This window comes from Cebus imitator, unplaced genomic scaffold (assembly GCF_001604975.1).
Source record: "Cebus imitator isolate Cc_AM_T3 unplaced genomic scaffold, Cebus_imitator-1.0 Scaffold24, whole genome shotgun sequence".
Lineage (NCBI taxonomy): Eukaryota > Metazoa > Chordata > Mammalia > Primates > Cebidae > Cebus > Cebus imitator.
This window is the reverse complement of record NW_016107339.1, coordinates 9,549,412-9,563,774: the sequence shown is the minus strand read 5'-3', so window position 1 is coordinate 9,563,774 and position 14,363 is coordinate 9,549,412. Positions and strand designations below refer to the sequence as shown.

Genomic DNA, 14,363 nt, shown 5'->3' with positions numbered 1-14,363 from the left:
CTTTGGCAGAGTTGACATCACCCTCTGGATTTAGTATCATTTCCCTCTGGTCATAGCTGAAGTTCTGCAGTCTTTCTCGAATCATATCTATCTTTTCTAGCATACCTTTCTTAGTTATTGGATGAACTTGAATAAAGCGATTGCCCATGTACTGCTTATGACGACACAGAGCAGCCTTATAGTCAGCCTCATTTCTGAACTCTACAAAGCCTTCACCAGTTGCTTTCCCATTGTGTCCATAAGCTATATAAATGCTATCTTCCACAATATCCAGCTTTTAAAAAAAATCAATGACATGTTTGTTTTCTGCTTCAAATGGTAGCCCTTTCAAGTAAACACAAAAACCAGCCTCATGTGGTGATCTTGACCTTGATCTTTTCTGTCCACTGGGCGATTTTGACCTGGGAAGTGTTTGAGGAGGGGGATGAGCTGGTCCAGAAGGTCCCATATTTTGCTTACAAGTGATATGGCCCCCAGCAGCTACCCACTGTCTCTCTGTGGCAGGGCTAACTTCCACATAGCGTTGAATCATCAACATTCGGTTTCGTTTCAAAGCTTCAAATGTATCTTGAGGGGAGAGAAACTTAACCAATCCATTCCCATTATTTCGACCTACATGATCTTTCAACAAATGCACTGCATCAACACGGAGCCCATGGAAAAAATCTCTGACATCATTTTCCATTGCAGAAAAGGACATTCCATGCACACTGACATACAGATCATCAGGGTTGAAGGGAAGTGGCTTCACACTGCTCTGAGAGTTCATCTGGATAGGGTTAACAGGATTTAATGGACCAAGAAACATAGGGCTCAGGTTATTATTCAAACTCATAGGTGCTCCAGAACCATTCATTCCAGCAGGTAGAGGTGCCACAGGTGGCAGATTCAAAGGTGGCATACCCGACATGGGTGGCAGTGGGGTCATGGGTGGCACGGAAGGAACTGGGGGAATCGGGGGCACAGGAGGCACAGGAGGCAATGTAGGTACTGGAGGAGGAACTGGAATTGGGGGAATGGATGGCATTGGTGGCAGAGATGGCATCGCTGGAATTGGAGGAATTGGTGGTGGCGGGATTGTGTTCATTGGAGAGGCTGTGCTTGGAACAATTGAGCTAAACATCGGGATCCCAAAGGAAGCCCCCATATTTGGAGGAGCTGTTCCTATGCTGGCTGTGGAAAATGTCTGTATGTTTTTGTTGCTTTCATGAACAGAAGTGGTGGCAGTAACTACACTGGGCGAAGGACTGTTAAAGTTGGATACTGTTGTGGGCAAGTTTACCCCACCACTCATTCCTGAGCTAGGTGGTGGTCCTGATCTACTGGCATTTGCTGGTGGTATATCTAAGTTGGCAGTTTCAAAACGCCTACGACTCAGTTCAATCATATTCTGCATTTCCGTTTTACTACTCAACAATAGTGTTACTTTTGACCCTTTAATTGTACCACCTGTGCGCATCATACCAAGCCTTGCATCTTCATCAGTGGCAAAAACAATGAAAGCCTCACCCAGTTCACCCCCTACAATATGCACGCCCCCATCAGGAATGGTCAATCCAGAGAAGAAGTGGCGAATGTCCATGGTCCCCACCACAATTGGGAGACCTTGCAAACGGATGACCACAGCCATGCTGTGCTGAAACCACACATACTGATAAAACAAGAGATGTATTTTCTTAACAAGAAGTAGAGGCCAAGTCAATCCTGTGGGCAACCAATTAAAATCAACTTTTAGACAGGGAAAGCTGCGCGGCACCAGAACCCAGACCCCGAATTACGCCCCCCGCGCGAGTGCCTCTGCCCTGCGGTCGACAGCCCCAGCCCGAACGGCTGCCTGGAGCCCACCGCAGCCACCACCTCCTTCGTCACTTCACAAAAATCTTCTTTTTCTTTTTTATATATTTTTTTGGGACAGAGCCTCGCTCTGTTGCCCAGGCTGGAGTACAGTGGCGAGATCTTAGCTCACTGCAACCTCCACTTCCTAGGTTCAAGCAATTCTTCTGCCTCAGCCTCCCAAGTAGCTGGAATTACATGCCTGTGCCACCATGCCCAGCTAATTTTTGTATTTTTAGCAGAGAGGGGGGTTTCATTATGTTGGTCAGGCTGGTCTCGAACTCCTGACCTCAAATTATCTACCTGCCTCAGACTCCCAAAGTGCTGGGATTACAGGTGTGAGCCACTGTTCCAGGCTTATTTATTTATTTTTTGAGATGGAGTTTTCCTTTGTCATCCAGGATGGAATGCAATGGTGCGATCTCAGCTCATTGCAACCTCTGCCTCCCAGCTTCAATCAATTCTTCTGCCTCAGCCTCAGAAGTAGCTGGGATCACAGGCACCTGCCACTACGCTTGGCTAATTTTTTTGTTTTTAGTAGAGACAGGGTTTCACTATGTTGGCCAGGCTGATCTTGAATTCCTGACCTCAGGTAATCCACCCGCCTCGGCCTCCCAAAGTGCTGGGATTACAGGCATGAGCCACTGTGCCTGGGCAGGCCTATTTATTTTTATTTATTATTATTTTTTTAAGGCTAGTCAAGTGAAGCAGAGGGAGTGGAGAAGGAAGAAAGAAATCTGTAACTGGTTGTGATCAATTAGTTGTAAACACCACTGCACTCAGATCAGCCTAAAGGAGTGAATTTCTAATGGTGAAATTTCAGGCTTAGGCAGTAGCAGGCTTGGGTATCTGGAAGTGTTTGTGTTGCACAGATTCCATCACAAATTTCTCTGCCTTAATGTATGGTCAGTCGGGTCCTTGTGTTGACTGGGTAAAGCCCCCAGCAGGTCATGGCGTTAGTTCCCAAAGTCATTCTTCTAAAAAAAAAAAAAAGCCAGACATGGTGGCTCATGCCTGTAATCTCAGTACTTTGGGAGGCTGAGGCATGCAGATCACCTGAGGTTAGGAGTTCGAGACCAGCCTGACCAACATGGTGAAACCTTGTCTCTACTAAAACTACAAAAATTATTTGGGCATGATGGTGGGTGCCTGTAATCCCAGCTACTTGGGAGGCTGAGGCAGGAGAATCTCTTGAACCCGGGAGGTGGAGACTGCAGTGAGCTGAGATGGTGCCACTGCTGACACTGTCTCAAAAAATGAAAACAAAAACAAACAACAAAAGTATCCCAACAAAACAAAAACAAAAAGCCAGGGCTGCTTCTGCTCAATAATGTTCTATGTTTGTTCCGCCTCTTCTCTAGGGTCTCACTTCTTAGGAGCCTGTGTGGAGGTGAATTCCTCTGAAAGCTGACTGCCCCTATTTGGGACTCCCCAGTCCCTTTCTGAGAAATGGTGACATCGTTCCCAGCACTTCCTCTCCCTTCCCAGGCAGCTCCTGCAGCCAATGCTGAGCTCTTCTCAAATCCTCCTTCTTGAGGCTTGGGCTTTCCACCTTTCCCCATTCCCCTACCCTACCCTGCTCCACCCCACTCTGGGGGAGGGGGCTGGTCTGGGCGCTCTTGTCACCCCAGGCTGAGCCTCCCTCCATCCCTAAGCTGCCTGCTTCCCAGGGAACATGCTCAGGCAGCAGGCTGTGTGTGGCTCTGATTGGTTTTCTGGCCATCAGGAACATGTCCCAACATGTTGAGCTCTGGCATAGAAGAAGCTGGTGGCTATTCTGTCCTTGGGGCTGGCTGTTTTCAGGTGAGGAAGGGGATGGTAGGAGACAGGGGACCTCCAGAGACCTCAGGTAGACCTTGGCCCCTTTCTCTGAACAGGGTATGTGATCTGCCAGCAGATCCTTGGGACAGGGCTGGGATCTGGTGTATGTGTGTTTGTGTGAATGTGTGCTGGGAGTCAGATTTTGTGTGTGACTTCTAACAACCTGTTCCCTTGCCTGCTTCAGGGCAGAGGTCCTCCCTTGGAGAGTGTCTGGCTACACATTCAAGTGCATGGTTGCAAACTTTTTTTTTTTTTAAGCACTGAATAGTACTAGATACTTAGTAGGTACTGAATATATTGAATATTGAATGTGGTGGTGAGCCAGAGGTTATAAAAAAATTGTTTCCCAAAAACAACAACACAAAGAATTATTTCATTGTGAAGCTCAGTACCACAAAACTTTAAATAATTCATTACAGGCCTTTATAAAAAAAATTTTCCCCCAAAATAAACAGACAGACTGTCTCGTCTATTTGAAATGCCTGAAAGCAGAGGGGCTTTAAGGCAGTGGGAGGAGGTGCCTGTCCTCTGCTGGACATTTGATAACTTTGGATGGCTTGGATGTACAGGGGGGAAGGTGGAGACAGCAGTGGGTCTGAGAGTGGGGTCCTGAGGCCGTGCCATGGACTTTCTGGGCTTTAACCACAATCCTGGCCCGACTCCAGGGCCAGGCAGGCCAAGGGGATCTGCTCCTGTGTCCTCCCACCCCTACCTGGGCTCCCATCCTCACAGTGGAGAAGACAGAAGCCTCTCCTCCCTGAGGTCAGCTATGTTAGAGGAAGAAAATTTGCACTGGACACATTTTTCCCACAAAGTGGGCCTCAAGTTTTCCCCTCAAAGTGGGCCTCACATTTTTCCCTCAAAGTGGGCCTCAGGTTTTTTCCCTCAAAGTGAGCCTTTCTTAGTTGGAGAATGACTTGGCACTCCCCAGGAGGAAAGGCACTGTTAGAATGAACCCCCTTTCTGGCCCACCACTGACCCACCATGGCAGGCAAGGGTTTACTCAATGTAGCTGAAAAGATCAGGAGGATGACATTAATAAATAAAAATCCATAAATAATAAAAAACGATGTGCAAAGAATTATTTCGTTGTGAAGCTCAGTACCACAAAACTTTATAATTCATTACAAACCTTTATTAAAAAAAAAAAAAAAAAGGCTTTGGACATGCCTGGGCAGAGATTTCCAGACTCAGCAGCCTGAGATGTCAGTAATTGTAGCTCTCCAAGCCTGGGTTCTATTTTTTAGTGCATTTATTTTCAGATTAACAATCCATCCTCTGCAATTTTTTCAAAGCAAAACAAAGGTTTCAGGCACAGAAAGGAGGCAAAGGTGAAGTCCAAGGGAGGTCACAGGTATGGGGTAGATGGGAGCAGATAGACACGTTACTCATTTCTGTGTCCGTCAGAAGCACCAGTAGACACTTCCAGAATTATCCTTTATTTGTGTCATTTCCATAAACTGTCTGCAAATGAGGGTTATTGGGTATTTTTGTCATCCTGGAGCCACAGAAATAAAGGGTGACAAGCAGAGAGCCTTGGGCAGGAGGCAAAAGTCCTGTGTTCCAACCATAGTCATTTCTTTGCTGTATGATCTGAGTCAGGTCACTAGACTTTTCTGAGCCTCAGTTTCCCCAGCAGTGTATATGGGCCATGTGGGGAGTATTTAGGAGACAGACAACTCACTCATCAAATCCTCCGCTTCCTGGCCAACAAAGCTGCTGCAATCACAGTGTTCTTCTGTTGAGGTGAGTGTACGGTGTACGGAGATTGGTTCAATGTCCAATTCCTCCTCGGTTTTCTGATAGTGTCTCCAATTCCCTCCTTCCCGGAAGCATGTGACAACAACTTTGTATACTTAAGTTCAGTGGACCTTCTGTTGCCTCATCTGTGAACTAAAGAGGACTGAAAAATCATTCTGGCCTCAAGATGTTTTGTTGGGGTGTCTAGGTGCCCCAGGTGTGTCTGGGAGAGGTGACCTAATGAGGGATCAGTGGGAATAGAGGTGGTATCGTGGAGCTTTTCTGGAAATTGCAGAGAGGTCCATTGTTTTTATTATTTATGGATTTTTATTTACGAATGTCATCTTCCTGATCTTTTCAGCTGCATTGGGTAAATCCTTGCCTGCCATAGTGGGTCAGCGGTGGGCCAGAAAGGGGGCTCATTCGAACAGTGCCCTCCTGGGGAGTGCCAAGTCATTCTCCAACTAAAAAAGGCCAAATTTGAGGCTCACTTTGTGGGAAAAATGTGTCCAGTGCACCGACGCACGTTAGAGACAACGGGAGGAGGGAAGCGCCCTCCTGCAGCACGCGAGGTTCCGGGACCGTCTGGGGCTGCTGGAACTCCGCCAGGCTCAGCTGGCTCCGCGCTGGGCAGCCAGGGCCCCCGGCCTGGGGGAGGGCGGTCCAGGGGCGGCGCGGTAGGCCGAGCGCGGGTCCCGCCCCTCCTGGGGGTAGGTTATATTAGCGCCAGCAGAGAGGCACCAGTTGAGGTGTGAGCAGCTGCGGGAGTCGGTTCCTTGTGGGGTCAGAGCTGGGCGCGGATTCGCCGAGGCACTCAGAGGAGGTGAGGGAGCGGCGGCAGCCAACAGGGGACCCCAGGCCGCCGGCCCAGAGCCGAGCCTAGCGTGCCTGCCTGTGTCCGTGCGTGTCGCGGGGATGCGTGTCCGCGGGTGTGTGCTGCGTTCACAGGTGTTTCAGCGGCAGGTGAATGACGGGCGTGGGTCTTTGCGCGCTCAGCTTGCGCGCACGGTGTCTGTAAAGTGCTCGCGTGACGGGGGTCGGGATGTGTCAGAGACTCCGGGCGGAGAGCGGGATTACAAGTACAGGGATCCCGGGCCACCCTCCCCGCCCCTGGAAACCCAGCTGGGGCGAGGGAGGGCGTGGACGGGGCCGCTCTGGGAGCTCGCCCTCGGTAGCGGTGGGCTCCGAGCCCCAGGCGCAGTTTGCTCCTGGCATGGGAATGAAGTCCGTGTCCCTGGAGGGGTCCAGGAGGGGCGAGGAAGGTGTAGTGGAGTAAGTTCGTCTGGGATCTGTCCCGGGCGGTTCTCGTACCCAAGCGGCGCCGCCCTGGCCCACGTCCCGGGGTTCAGGTCCTCTACGCCACTGTGTCCACCATCTGGCTGGGCGCTGAAGTAAGTGCGGGCTGTTTCCCGGCCCTTGGGAATGTGCCAGGACACGTCCCCTAAGGACCAGCGAGGAGCTGACTCATTGTGACAAGAAGACCCCAGGGAACGGACTGTATAAGGTCAGAACCTTGCCCGGGCTGGGGTACAGTGGGACCCCAGAAGCCCCCTCCCTGTCCCTTCGGGTCTCGCCCTCCCATCAGCACAGTGACCTATTTGGCTGGCACAGCGTGTTCCCAGGGAAGCTGGGCACTGAAGGTCCAGGACGCCGCGTCTGATCCCCGCTCCGCGGCGCGCCCTAGAGGCCGGGGAGTCAACGCCCTGCTCTGGGCGGGCTCTAACCAGCCTGTCAGTCCGGGACGGGCAGGGGTCTCCTCTACCTCTTTCCCACCGCGTCCCGGAGAACCACGGCTCAGCCTGCCCTCGAGTCGGGGCGCTGGACTCCGGGGCGAGAGCGGAGCCCACGCCTGAGTGGGAGGTGGGGAAAGATCACGTCTTTGCGGGTGGGTGGCGTTTCTGGGGAGCACGACGCTGCTCAAGGCCTCCATCAGCTGCCGCGGGGGCTCGGGGTGCCCCGACCTAGCCCGGATTCCCTCTCCGAAAGCGACAAGGCTGAGCGGAGCAGGGGCTTGAGCGCCGCCGCCGGGCGCAGACCACGGCGCGTCCTCTCAGTCCCGAACCCTTGGGGGACACTTGCGCCCTCTTCGTGCGGAAAAACATCTAGGGGCTGGGTTTGGAACTAGGGGCGCCCAGACAGCCTCCCCTCTCCTTCCCCTCCTCCACGTCGTGTTTCTGGGAGAACTTCCGAGCGGTTTTGTTTTCGTTGCTCCCGTCTATTTTTATTTTCCAGGGATCTGACTCATCCCGTGCTTTGGGCGTGGAGATAAGGTGGAGGGGCCAGCTCCCGGCGCGCGCGCGCACGCGTGCGTGTGTGCGTGTGTGTGTGTGTGTGTGTGTGTGTGTGTGTGTGTCAGAGACGGCGCAGGAGCGCGCGGTTTCGCAACAGCGGCGGGAGTTTGGGAAGCCTGGCCGGCCCAGCGTGACGTGTTCACGGCTCTCCGGTCCCCTCCCATTCTCCCTCTCCCCACCCCAGTGTGACGCGCAGCCGGAGTGGAAGCGGAGTTTTGGCGGGCGGGCAGCGCCTTGCGGGAAACTGACTCATCACTACTCCCCCGCTGTCCAATGCTCTGCCCACGTACCTCCCACCCCGCGCGTGATTTCCTGGAGGCCGGCGCCCCCTCCCGGCCTTGATGCGAATGGTACACCCGCTTTCCCGCGGAGTGAGACTGGCAGGCGGGAACCACTGCGGGTACCCCGGGCTCGTCTGACATCAACCCCTAAGCCATTCACCGCCCCTTCAAAGGAACACTCCTTAGGTTCAACAGTATTTACTGAGCTCTTACTGGAAATTAAAATATGACTGAAGTCTAACGCAGGAAGGCCAACAAAGGAGGCTATTCTCAGTTATTTGTAAAACAAGGGTTTGCGTTTCTGAGTTTTCTTTGGGCTGAAAGTTATGACAATGCGCATGAGAGCAGATTTGGATGGGGGAGGAGAGGCCTATGAGAGCCCTAAGGGAAGGGGTGGTAGAAGAGGAGAGGGTGCCTGCCTGGATCCTAGTCCTGTCTTGAGCTCCTGGGAGCCAGGGAAAATCCTTGATGAAGCCCTTCCTTGCGCCTATGATGTATTGAGACCCAGAATGTCCATTTCAAACACACCAGTGTCACCCTTGTCTGGCACCCCAAGAGTGCCCATCTGAGGAACTGTGCTGAACACTTGCTTGAATCTTCAAACACTTACTTAAATCTTCAATCTTCAATCTGGATTAAGTTGGTCTCAAGAGGCAAGGCCTTGAAAAAGCTCCCTCAGTGATTTTTTTTTTTTTTTTTTGAGACAAGGTCTCACTCTGTTACCCAGGCTGGAGTGCAATGGCACCATCCTAGACTCAAGCAATCTTCCTGTCTCAGCCTTCCAAGTAGCTGGGACCACACGCATGAGCCCCCATGCCCAGCTAATTTTTTTTTTTTTTTTGAGATGGAGTCTCACTCTTGTCACCCAGGCTGGAGTGCAGTGGTGTGATCTCAGCTCATTGCAACCTCCACCTCTTGGGTTGAAGCGATTCTCCTGCCTCAGCCTCCTGAGTAGCTGGACTACAGGTGTGCACCACCACACCCAGCTAGTTTTTATAATTTTAGTAGAGATAGGGTTTTGCCATGTTGGCCAGGCTGGTCTTGAACTCCTGACCTCAAGTTATCTGCCTGCTGCAGCCTCCCAAAGTTCTGCGATTATAGACATGAGCCACTGCGCCCAGCCCACCAGCTAATTTTTGTTTATTTTTATTTTTAGAAGAGATAGGGTCCCTCTGTGTTGCCCAGGCTAGTCTTGAACCCTCGGGCTCACATGATTCCCCCACCTCAGCCTCCCAGAGTGTTAGATTACAGGTGTGAGCCACTGCCCCTGGCCTCCCCAAGTGATTCTGATGGGACTCTCTGGTTAAGAAACCTCAAAATTAGAGAGGGGGTGGGTTCAATACTAGAGCACAGGACTCAGGGCAAACAGGCCTGTGTTCAGATCCTGGCTCTGCCACTTATGAACTGTGTGACGTTGGGCAAGTTACTTAACTTCTCTGAGCCTTTGTTACTTCTTCGGTAAAAAGGGAGCTAATAGCTATCCACTTTTTAGAGGATTGACATTTTTAAACTGCTTAGAACAGCCCCCATACAGGAAAATATACAAATAAATCCCAACTCATGCCTAGGAGAGGGTAGACAGAGGTTCCTTGAGGGCTCTGTCCACTGTACTGTGTGACCTCTTTATGGGGCAGTGGCCTTTGACCTTTTTAGCTGTATGACTTGGGGGCAAGTCTCGTATCTCTTCCATCTCCTGCCCTTTAAACTTGGTGTGAGGTTACCAAGTGCCTCCTCTCCCAAGCAGCTGGGACGTGAAACTGTGGGCTCCACTGATCACAAGCAGTGGGGTGAGGTGGGATGAAGCAGATGTGGCATGTGTCCCAGGCTTCCTGCCTCAGGAACACTCAACAGAGATTTCACCTCCCAGAGCCTGCAAGTTGGGACTTGTCCCTAGGAAAACCCAGTTGCTGCCAAGGTCGTGCAGTCACTCAGTTCTGGAGTCAAGCCAGAGTGGGCAGCTAGGTGCCAGGGCTCCCTCATGGGCAAACTCACCCTTGGTTTTCCCTCTCCTGAAGTGGGAGGAGAGGAGCCAGGTAGATCAGTCACTTTTAATTTTCTTTGTCTGCAAAACGGGTTCCTTGGAAGCAGGCAGCACTGGGCAGGGGCTGCCAGGTGTCTAGACTTCAGATCACCTGATGTGCCTGGCAGGATGTGGCTCAGCCTGGGAGAAATTATCTTCTGCCCCGCCCCGCCCAGCCCTGCCCAGCCCCTCCTTACCCCTAGGCCACCCGCCTGATGACATCCTTGGGAAAGGCCTTCAGCCTACAGCACCTGTCAGCTGCTTTCTGAAGGGGACAGTTGGCAGGGAGAAGTGATAGGGAGGAGGCTCAGTAAAACTGAAGGCAGAGAGAAATAATCACACTTCCATTTTTCAGGCACTTCTGTATATGAAGTGCTGCTGCCACCTTACCTACATTAACTCATTGAATCCTCACACCTATCCTCTGAGACAGTCACCATTGCTATCTCCATTTCACAGATGAGGAAAATAGAGCTCAGACAAGTTAAGTTGCTTGTCCAGGGTCACCTAGTAAAACCTGGACTTCAACCAAGGTGATCTGGCTCCAGAGCCTTCCCGTGTAGCCACCAAGACACAGCCTTTCATTCAGCTCTGTTCCATCTGCCTTGCTGGATGGACTCCCCAATCAATTGCTTGAGTATGTGTCCACAGCCATGCTCTTTTTTTTTTTTTTTTTTTTTTTNTTTGAGACAGAGTTTTGCTCTTGTTGCCCAGGCTAGAGTGCAACGGCGCGATTTTGGCTCACTGCAACCTTCGCCTCCCAGGTTCAAGTGATTCTCCGGCCTCAGCGTCCTGAGTAGCTGGGATTACAGGCATGCGCCACCACACCCAGCTTATTTTGTATTTTTAGTAGAGATGGGGTTTCTCCATGTTCATCAGGCTGGTCTCGAACTCTGGACCTCAGGTGATCCGCCCACCTTGGCCTCCCAAAGTACGGGGATTACAGGTGTGAGGCACCACGCCTGGCCCAGCCATGCTCTTTAAACTTGAATGTGGACCCATTTATGGGTGAGGAAACTGAGACCTAGTGGCTTTTTAAAAGTTAGGTAGTAAGTGGCAGAGCTAGGACCACAACCCAGGTGCTTTTTACCCCAGAGTCCAGGGTACTTTTACTTGGCCGAGCAGGGTAACCTTACTTGGGCATCTGGGTGGGAGTTCAGGAGGCTGGAGGAACTGTCAGACTGTTTCTTTATTTGGGAACTGACCTCCTGGCCAGGGCTGGGATTCAGAAACTGCTGGACTCTGGCAATTCACACGTATTTGGGGACATTCACACCCATGAGGGACACCTCAGGGGGAAAAACAAATTGATTTTAGCTGATAATACCTGGTGGTAAACAGGACCCTGATCCTCGCTTTTGCAATAAACTTGACTTTGTTGACATTAGCTTGCCCTTCAGCTGCCTGCTCCCCCAGTGACCTTGGGGTGCCAGGCTGGCTGAGCTCTGCTGGTGGGGGTCAGGCCTCCTGTGGGAAGGAGGCAGGAAGACCAGCTGGAAGGAGTCAGAGAGACCCTGTGGTAGGAAGACCTTACCTGAGGTGACACAGCAAAGCCCAGCCAGGTAGCGTAGTGTCCAGTCTCCACGGTGACCAGGGCCTTCCTTGTGTCTCTGCTGCAGGCGCCATGTCAGAACAGGTTGGGGATGTCCGTCCGAACCCATCCAGCAGCAAGGCCCGCCGCTGCCTCTTCGGCCCGGTGGACAGTGAGCAGCTGAGACGCGACTGTGACGCACTGATGGCAGGCTGCATCCAGGAGGCCCGTGAGCGATGGAACTTCGACTTTGTCACCGAGACACCACTGGAGGGTGACTTCTCCTGGGAGCGTGTGCGGGGCCTTGGCCTGCCCAAGATCTGCCTTCCCAAAGGGCCCCTGGGAGGAGGCAGGCGGCCTGGCACCTCGCCTGCTCTGCTGCAGGGGACAGCGGAGGAAGACCACGTGGACCTGTCGCTGTCTTGCACCCTTATGCCTCACTCAGGGGAGCGGCCTGAGGAGTCCCCAGGTGGACCTGGAGACTCTGAGGGTCGAAAACGGCGGCAGACCAGCATGACAGGTGAGGACAGGTACAGGGAAGGACGTTGTAAGCGACCAGGATTCTCAGAGTCCATGGTCCAAGAGCTGACCTGTCCTGTCCTGGTCTAGTGTGCTCCTTAGGTAGAAGGAAACAGGCCCAGAGTTCACACAGCAAGTAGGCAGCCAAGACCAACTAGCTAACATTTGTGGGGAACTTATATTATGCCAGGCCTTTTGCTAAGCTTCTAAGGTAGATTTATTTAGTCCTTATGCAATGTTATATAATAAGACATTCTTGTCACCCTCCCCGCCTTTCTTTTTGAGACGGGTGTCTTAACTCTGTTGGCCAAACTGGAGTGTAGTGAAGTGATCATGGCTCACTGCAGCTTCAACTCCTGGGCTCAAGCTATCTTCCCACCTCAGCCTCCTGGGTAGCTGGGAAGCTGGGACTACAGGTGCATGCCACTATGCCCGACTTATTTTTTGAGCTTTTGTAAAGACAAGGTCTCACCATGTTGCCCGGGCTGGTCTCAAACTCCGAGTTCAAGCAGTCCTCCTGCCTCAGCCTCCCAAAGTGTTGGGATTACAGGCATGAGCCACCGTGCCTAGCCCCTTGCCATCCTTTTAGGAAAAGGAATCCAGGCTTAGAGAGGTAGAGTGATTCATCTAAGGTCCCAAAGTGAATTTGCGGTTAGGTCAGGACTAATGGTAAGAACAACGACTACTGACATTTACATGGGCCTGGAATTGTGCTGAGCACTTTCATGGATTTTGTAACAGAATCCCTAGATCAGCACTTTCCAGTAGAACTCTGCAGGGATGGGAGTGTCCGGTCCAGGGGCCACAAACCACATATGGCTGTTGTGCACTTGACACGCGGCTCGTGTGACTGAGGAACTGAATTTTTCATTTTATTTGATTTTGGTCAATTTAAACAAGCACACAGAACTAGTGGCTCCTCTACTGGGCAGCTTGGCTTAGAGCAGACCTGTGGGTGCAGGTGCAGTGATGGATAAAATCACATCTGTGAAGCACGGTGGGACGCTCCATAAGTACCCCCCAAGAGGCAGCGTGGGCGTTTCCAAGTTCTTCCTGTCCTCTTCCACCGTGTCCTCTTCCTCTTGGCCTGGCTGACTTCCGCTCTCTCTCCTCAGATTTCTACCACTCCAAACGCCGGCTGATCTTCTCCAAGAGGAAGCCTTAATCCGCCCAGTCCTGGAAACGCGAGGGCGTCTACACCTTCTGCCTTAGTCTTTCAGTTTGTGTGTCTTAATTATTATTTGTGTTTTAATTTAAACTCCTCCTCATGTACATACCCTGGCTGCCCCCTGCCCCCCAACCTCTGGCATTAGAATTATTTAAACAAAAACTAGGCAGTCGAGTGATAGGTTCCTCGGAGTGCTGGGCATTTTTATTTGATGAAATACTATTTAAAACTTTCTCATCCTATTTCTCCGTGTCCTCTCTCCTGGAGGTTGGGTGGGCTGGTTTCCCCCAGTTACTTCCTCCTCCCCACTTGTCTGCAGAGTGACTCGGCACCCCCTGGAGGGACGAGGCTGCCTCCCCTCGCTGTCACAGGGGGTTACGAAATTCACTCCTTTTCCTGGACACTCAGACCTGGATACCTTTTAATTTGAGAAGTAAAGAGATGGCACTTTGAAGGGGCTTTGCTGAGTGGGGGCATCATCAAAACCTGCCCTGCCCAGTCTTAGAGGAGGGCCCTTGACCTCTAAGGTTGGGGTGACCCTGAAGTGAGTGTGGCCTAGGGCAGGGCTGGGGACCTGGTACCCTCCTGCTCTTGATGCCCCCCTCTGTCCTGTGAAGGCAGGGGACCTCCCCGCCTGCCCTCACGGCCCCTCTGACCTGCACTGGGGAGCCAGCCTCAGTGTTGCACCTTCTCCCTCTTTGGCTCCTCCTGTACTTTTTGAGGAGCCCCAGCTACCCCTCTTCTCCAGCTGGGCTCTGTAGTTCCCCTCTGCTGCTGTCCCACCCCCCTGTCCTTTCCCTCCAGTACCCCCTCAGCTGCAGGTGGCTCGAGGTGCCCATCCCTACTTCCCACCCAGCTCAATAGACTGGAAGGGGAATGGACACACAAGAAGAAGGGCACCCTAGTTCTACTTCTGGCAGCTCAAGCAGCGACTGCCTCCTCCTCTTTTAGCTCTCGGGGTGAGGGTCCTGTGTGGTGGCACAGTCCCCCTTGAGTGGGGATCGCTGTATGTTAGGGGTATGTGATGGGGGAGTGGATCTTTCTAGGAGGGAGACATCAGCCCCTCAAATCATCCAGCAACCTTTCCCATCCATGCCATCCCTCCCCAGTTCATTGCACTTTGAGTAGCAGATGAGCAAGGAGTCAGTCTCAGTCCAGC

The 14,363-nt window shown here is 52.1% G+C and overlaps 2 protein-coding genes across 2 annotated transcripts in view; one reads left to right on the top strand and one right to left on the bottom strand.

Moving 5' to 3' along the window:
- LOC108299990 (RNA-binding protein 12-like) overlaps positions 1-1,875 on the bottom strand; it is a 3,427-nt gene extending 1,552 nt beyond the window's left edge. The window contains 1 exon segment of the mRNA XM_017522593.2: positions 92-1,875. Coding sequence (XP_017378082.2) covers positions 92-1,630 — 1,539 coding nt within the window. The 5' untranslated portion in view covers positions 1,631-1,875.
- A 4,240-nt stretch (positions 1,876-6,115) lies between these two features.
- CDKN1A (cyclin dependent kinase inhibitor 1A) lies at positions 6,116-13,446 on the top strand. The gene is made up of 3 exons (XM_017522589.2): positions 6,116-6,217; positions 11,606-12,037; positions 13,152-13,446. The coding sequence occupies exons 2-3, from the start codon at positions 11,611-11,613 to the stop codon at positions 13,199-13,201; spliced, it is 477 nt and encodes a 158-aa protein (XP_017378078.1). The 5' UTR covers positions 6,116-6,217; positions 11,606-11,610; the 3' UTR covers positions 13,202-13,446.
- The last annotated feature ends 917 nt before the right edge of the window (positions 13,447-14,363 follow it).